Below are 7,297 nucleotides of genomic sequence, written 5' to 3' on the forward strand. Positions count from 1 at the left end.
ATAATTTCAGAGCTCCTGCTAAGTCTCCACTTAAGAAAGGATATGATGAGAATAGATTCTGTTCCTTGAAAAGTAACAAGTCTCATTTCTTAAGAGATAGTGGATTCCTGGTTGGAATAGACAAGCTGAAAGATAAGCATGAGCTATGGATAAAGAGGAAAAGAGTAATCCCATTTGTGAAGTTAGAAAACCTGGTAGATTATACTGCTTTAAAGAAAATGTTCCCCTTCCTTAATATGAATTGACCATGCTGCCTTGGAATTACTGTTCTTTTTTTAAGTGGTGTGTGTATGTGACAACTGTAAATTGCTGACATGAGACAAACACACCAATAGAAGAATGAGAGGCTGCATGCTTACATCATGGTAGCAGAGAGATCGTCATAGGGAACCCAAACTAGAGTTCAAGACTCAGGCTTATACATGTGGCTAAGGCCTCCTGCTATGATTTATACTCTCAAGACTTAGCAACATAGACTTTGAAAAAAGCACTTTGAGAATTATTGATTGTCTTGCTGGAGTAAGAGGGACCATCCTAGGGACAGGTGAAGCCCTGTAGATAAAATGTACGTTTCCCTAAAGTGATTGCAGGGAAGGAATATTATCCTTACTGTAAAAAACTGAAAAAGGAATTATCTCATGAGTATGTAAGTAAAACAAGAAACCAAGCAAAGAACTAAAGTTTGTCGTAGAGCAATAATCTGTGTGAGGTTTATTTCCCCTCTTGTCCTAAACAGCTGAGATAATTCATAGTTAGCCAACAATGTTCAGAGCTCTCCCATGTATATAATTCCTTCTAGTTACCCCTAAATTTCAGTAAACATAACATACACCGAGTCCTATGTCAGTGGTGTTGTAGAAAATTAAAAGAAATGGTAGCAAAGTGAAGTGGCTGTTCATGAACCCCTCTTCTGCTGAAGTCAGCATGCCAGGAAGAGCACTGTGTCAGACAAGTGAGATACCTAAATTTCAAACACTGACCATTACCTACCTAACATATGACTCAAGTTGCAGTTGAAATAAACAGAGAGAAGTAAGCAACCAGGTGAAAGAGTAAGTAGATTAGATTGACTTAGGATGGGAAATTAAACTCTTCACTCTTTCAAATATGCTAGAAAAAAAAGAACCCTGAAGAAAGAAGGCAGATATTAGATTACAGGGCTATGTTTTCACCGGCTTAAAACAATCCTATCATATGTACACAAAGCTTGTGCAGAATCTTCCAAAATTAGTTGTCTCAATATAACAATAACAACTGATTTCTCAGGGTTAGATTTTTATCAAAGTTTGTTAAAAGCGTATATCTTTAGTTCTATTTTCATCAATATTTTTATTCAAAACAATTTTGAACAGGATTGTAAAACATATACTCTTATGTTACAAAATGTACATGAAGAAATTGTGGTTAAAGATAGATTCATATTATTTAGGTTGGTGCAAAGTAATTGTGGTTTCAGACTATGAATTTTAAATCATTATAACAAGGCTCAATCACAGCTTTATTAATAAAAATAGAAACCATTATAATCAACACATTTTTGCCAATGAGAAATAAGTTTGTTTATTCCTGTAGCATAAAAATCCATGCTTTAGGATTCGATAAACTCTTGAAAGGCATTGTCTACCTCCAGCTGTTTGTGTAAGCCTTTTCCCTGCAAAAAGCTGTCAAGATGCTTGAAGAAGTGGTAGTCCATTGGCTAGAGGTCAAGTGAATATGGTGGATGAGGCAAAACTTTGTAGACTAACTCAACTTTTCAAGCATTGGTTGTGCAACGTGCAATTGGATGTTTTCGTGGAAAAGAATTGGGCTCTTTCTGTTGACCAATGCTGGCTGCAGGCATTGCAGTTTTCAGTGTATCTCATTGATTTGCTGAACATATTTCTCAGATGCAATGGCTTCACCTGGATTCAGAAAGCTGTAGTGGATCAGATGGGCAGCAGACCACCAAACAGTGACCATGACTTTTTTTGGTGCAAGTTTGGCTTTAGGAAGTGCTCTGGAGCCTCTTCTTGGTCCAGTCACTGAGATGGTCATCACTGGTTGTCGTATAAAATCCACTTGTCATTGCAGGACACAATCCAAGCAAGAAATAGTTGGTTGCATAGAATAAAAGGAGACAACAGTTCAAAATGATGATTCTTTTTTTTTTTTTTTTTTGATTGGCAGTCAGCTCATGGGTACCCACCTACTGAGATTTTTCATCTTTCCAATTTGCTTCAAATGCTGAATGACCATAGAATGGTCTACACTGAGTTCTTTGGCAACTTCTCGGGTTGGTGGTTGTCAACTTCCAATGGCCAGCCACTGTGCTCATATCTTCAAGGCTCTTGTCTTCTTTGCAGAATTTCTTGTACCACCACTGCACCGTACATTCGTTAGCAATTCCTAGACCAAATGCGTTCTTGATGTTGCAAATTGTCTCCGCTGCTTGATGACCATTTTGAGCTTGAATAAGAAAATTACTCAACTTTGCTTTTTGCCTAATATCATTTCCTTAGTCTAAAATAAATATAAAATAAACAGCAAGTAATAAGTCATTAGCAAAAAGACAAAGTGAGAAATGTGCATTCAAATAACCACTTTTATTTAAGAATGTATTCCAATATAAAAAGGCAAAGTTCAACAATGCAAAACCACAAATACTTCTGCACCAACCTAAATACTATCAGAATAATAGAAAAGTTAGTATACAAAAATACAAGTAAAAAAGTTTTCCAGAGTCATTAACGTGGGCTATAAAATTGACTCTGAGTTGTGCAATAGCCAAACAAAGTGAAAAGCAGGATGGATTACAAGAATCATATTGCTTTTAAGATATAAACACCTTGTTATATAGGTGAAGAAAATCTTTTTGTAAAATGAGTCCTGTGGAGAAAAGATATACAGAACAGCACCGTATAATAATCAAGTCACTTCCAGTGGTTCCTTATAGGCTTCCCCCATGGAAGCCTAACACATCATGCTAAAGCTTCAATCACTAAAGAACACTGTGTGTTCTTACGTAATCTGCTTGTATTTTTAATAACCACCAGATAACAAAAGCCAGTATATTATACCTGTTATTCTATACTTCTTGAAATAAAATATCATTACTGCACACATAAAAGAATATATTTCTAATATAGTCATTATTTTTATATTCCTAAAATAAAACAAAAGCATAATCTTCTTACCAAAACCACACTGAAGGGATCCACTATTTCTCTCACCTGTGATTCTTTCACATTTTCAACGGTAAAGTTGAACCAGACTCGGAAGCGAGGATTACAGGTGTCTGGCCTAATAAATAAATCATACTCAAACTCAGAGACCTGGTCCACTCGTCCAAGGTTACCTGTTAATAAAAATTAAGAGAACTGGGTATTAATATAAGTTCATGAAGCTCGATGGAACATACATTTAAATATTATGAGCTCTGACAACGACATCTGTCATCATTTGGTACTTATAGGTTCATCTTTCAGAATCCATTAGGCTGCCACCAACTCTTAAAGTAGTCCAGGATAAGAGGAGGTTTTCAACTAGTCTAGGCTGTGGAAATAGCAACTCTTTCTGTCATTATAACCTAGAAGATCAATCTGTGCTACAAGTGTCTTTGACAGACTGGTTGGTACACTATATACAGCAAGTGGCAAGCACCCTTAAAACAAGCAAAAACCACAACCAAACTTCAGTTTCCTGGTTAGAAAAAAGAAATGATAACACCCTGTGTCTTTTGTATTAAACTTTATGGCATACAAGTTATCTCTAATATATTTTATTTTATTTAATTCTCACAACACAGCTATGCAATTTGTACTGTATTTTGTACATTTTCAAACTTTTATCAGAACATGTTAAGAGAATATACAAGCAGAGTAAGGGTTAAACAAAAATTAGAAGTAGTTTCTACATAAAAATAATAACGGTAAAATCACAAACAACCATAAAATTAATTTCCCTTTCCTCCACCAACAAAAACAGGCATATCAAAAGTGTAAAAACTTAAGTGTGACTCCAATTCTTTGCCTCTCCTCTCTCCATCTAATATTCTAATGAGTAGTAAGTTACCCAAAATTTTAACACTGGGATGGGATAAAAAATAAAAGCAAAGAGTCTGGTGAATTCCCAAACTAGTTAATAAACCAGAAAAAGAAGAGTAAACACAACTACAGAAAGCAACAAAGCAATTGATTGAGAAGTCAGTATGGTCTGCATTTGAGAGCACAGCAATATCCTACTTTAACAGTAAGGTCTTACTAAATAGCACAAAGAATTATATTCAATATCCTGGGATAATCTATAATGGAAAAAAAAATTTTTAAAAAAAGAATGTGTGTGTGTGTGTGTGTGTGTGTGTGTGTGACTAGGTCACTTTGCTGTACAGAAGAAATTAACACAACATTATAAGTCAACTATATACTTGTTAATTTTTTTTTAAACCCATAAGTCATCACAAAAAATTGAGCTCTAGTCTTTCTCCAAAAGAACACTCAGAATTAAACTTTATATGCACCAAAGTTCTAAATTATTTCTAAATCACTAGTTCTATTGACAGGTCACTTCTTTTTCTGAGCACCAGTTGTAGTAGACAGAGTACTAGCCTAGGAATCAGCAGACCTGAATTCTAGCTCAATTGACCCACTGTGCAATAATGGGTAAATTACCTACCCTCTCAAGGTCTCATTTGCAAAATGAGAATATTGAGTTACCTAACTTCTAAAGTTCCTTTCAGCTGTAACATTATTTGGCTGCCTGATTCTAAGATTGATCTAAATGATCCAAGATAAGCCTTCCTTCAAAACCAAATCAATTAACCTTAGGGTGATTTTGTCTGCTCTCATTAAAATATGGCCTGAGAACCAGACGACTCCTCCTTCCAGAACCAGGATGATCAGACACCTTGAGTTAAGTAGACACATTGCCAGGGTCCAGCCCCAGTGGATCTAGGGAAATTCGAAGGGGAGATGGCTTCGGCAATCAGGATATGATAGCTTTAATTAAATATTAATTAGAGATATAAAGATTAATAGAATAAGGATAGCTCAGTAGGAAAATTCAGTGGAGAAAAGAGGCTGAATAACTTGGTTTACGTGGAAAGCTAATAAAATTCCAAGGCAAGGAATTTACGTCACCTATGTAGGCCACAGGTGTCCTCCTGTCCTCCCAAAGGAGAGGAGACACTAAGGCCTCCCCGGTCAGATCTTAGAAGCCCAGGCATAATTAGTAGGCTTGACAAGCCTCCACATTCCAGATGGGGATTCAGCCAGAAGGTGAGAGAAAGAACGACGTGGGGAGACCAGTCTTTCGAGGAACTGATCCCATTTTTTATTTTTCCAGGGTCTGTTTTTATACACTGAGATGTTATACAAAAGTCACACAGGGTCAGCAGTCCTGACTTTTATTAAAGTCAGGTGCTTCATACAAATGTATACAGAGGCCTTAGGGGTGTTACATCATCTTCTGGCCAGGGGGCCTGCTGACAATTTATGACCCTCTCCTTGTGACAGTTGTCAGTCAACCAGAACACTTATTTCTCTAAGGGTGATTATTCTTAAAACAGACGCCACCCAAATAAAGTTACATTCCTATAGGGTGAGGGTGTATTGGGTTTTAATTAAGGAAAGAATTTGCTTAGCCTAAGGTCTAACGTGATTAATATCAAAGGTTAATACTTATTTCTTCTATATATTCATTAATGTGTATAAGGGCAGGGGATGTGGAGACTTAGCAGTAAACATTGGCTCAACAAATGAAAAACCCTTCACCAATACAATTTCTAATCAGCCTACTATACTATACTAATAGTTTTCTAACTTCTCTAAAGAACCTGTTTTTAGAAGGTTTAAAGCATCTCGTGCCTCTCACAGTTGGGAGGCTGTGAGCAATCACATGTGGCCGGACAAGCCTGTCAGGCAGGCTAGAGAACCTTCAGAGGAGTTTGTAGATTGAAACACTCCTGCCCAGGAATTATTATTAACTGGAGCTGTAAGTTAACTCCTTCTCTGAAAGAGGTGGTGGGGGACAGCCTCCCATAAAGTCAGAGGTGTAGGTGAGAGAACAAAGCAGTAAAGTAGGCAGACTCTGGTTTGGGGGGTAGATGCTCGAGAATTTCCAGGGGGACTCCTGAGGCTCCATCCCACCTTTGCGTATGTCCAGCCTCCTTCCTCATGACCTTTGACACAGGCGGAGGTCCTCACGCTGGCTCCTGGCAACACGTTATTTTTTTAAATGCATTGATGGGAAAATACAAACAAGAGCTAATTAAAACCAAAAGCTTTTAATTTTTCTAGCTTCATTGTCTTCAGAATTTCCAAGGAGATTCATCAATGGAATTGGTCCTTTCAAATATTATCATTCAAAAATATTTACTAAGGCTTCTCTTGTAGAAGAAGGAACATTTATTATATGAGAGCACTGAACTTAAAATCAGAAGATCTAAACTCAAGTTTTATCTCTGTCACTTACTAAGTGACCTTGGAAAATTAACCCATCTGTGTACAACCTCTGCTTATTCAACTATAAAGTAGGATTCATAATAATAGAAACATGAATATTTATCTCCAGGCTAATTAATATGAACATTAATTTTAACTAATACATAACTGATATTAACATGAATTTTCAACAGAAAATTAACATTTTCTGAGCATTTCTACATGTCACATACTGTCCCAAATGCTTGGTATATTGATATATTTAATTCTTACAACAACCCCCAACTGGTAGGACCTCATTTTACATATGAAAAAAAGAATGGGACAAATATATAAAATAACTTAGCCAAAGTCATTATACCATGTAAGCAAGTATGAGTCAGAACTGGGATTTGAATTCAAACAATATGTCTCTAGTCACTAGACAATCAGTTCAGTTCAGTTCAGTTCAGTCACTCACTTGTGTCTAACTCTTTGCAACCCCATGAACCGCAGAACGCCAGGCCTCCCTGTCCATCACCAACTCCCAGAGTCCACCCAAACCCATGTCCATTGAGTCGGTGATACCATCAAACCATCTCATCCTCTGTCATCCCCTTCTCCTCCTGCCCTCAATTTTTCCCAGCATCAGGGTCTTTTCCAATGAGTCAGCTCTTCACATCAGGTGGACAAAGTATCAGAGTTTCAGCTTCAACATCAGTCCTTCCAATGAACACCCAGGACTGATCTCCTTTAGGATGGACTGGTTGGATCTCCTTGCAGTCCAAGGGACTTTCAAGAGTCTTCTCCAACACAACAGTTCAAAAGCATCAATTCTTCTGTGCTCAGCTTTCTTTATAGTCCAAATCTCACATCCTTACATGACCATTGGAAAAACCATA

The 7,297-nt window shown here is 37.0% G+C and overlaps 1 protein-coding gene across 1 annotated transcript in view; it reads right to left on the reverse strand.

The window, feature by feature from the left end:
* Positions 1–7,297, reverse strand: part of AGBL4 (ATP/GTP binding protein-like 4) — a 1,466,590-nt gene that overhangs the window by 1,223,634 nt on the left and 235,659 nt on the right. Inside the window, exon 3 of the mRNA XM_010834456.1 lies at positions 3,210–3,334. Within this exon, the coding sequence (XP_010832758.1) occupies positions 3,210–3,334 (125 nt within the window). The remainder of the gene's footprint in view (positions 1–3,209; positions 3,335–7,297) is intronic.

Source organism: Bison bison, unplaced genomic scaffold (genome assembly GCF_000754665.1).
Source record: "Bison bison bison isolate TAMUID 2011002044 unplaced genomic scaffold, Bison_UMD1.0 scf7180017864033, whole genome shotgun sequence".
Classification (NCBI taxonomy): domain Eukaryota; kingdom Metazoa; phylum Chordata; class Mammalia; order Artiodactyla; family Bovidae; genus Bison; species Bison bison.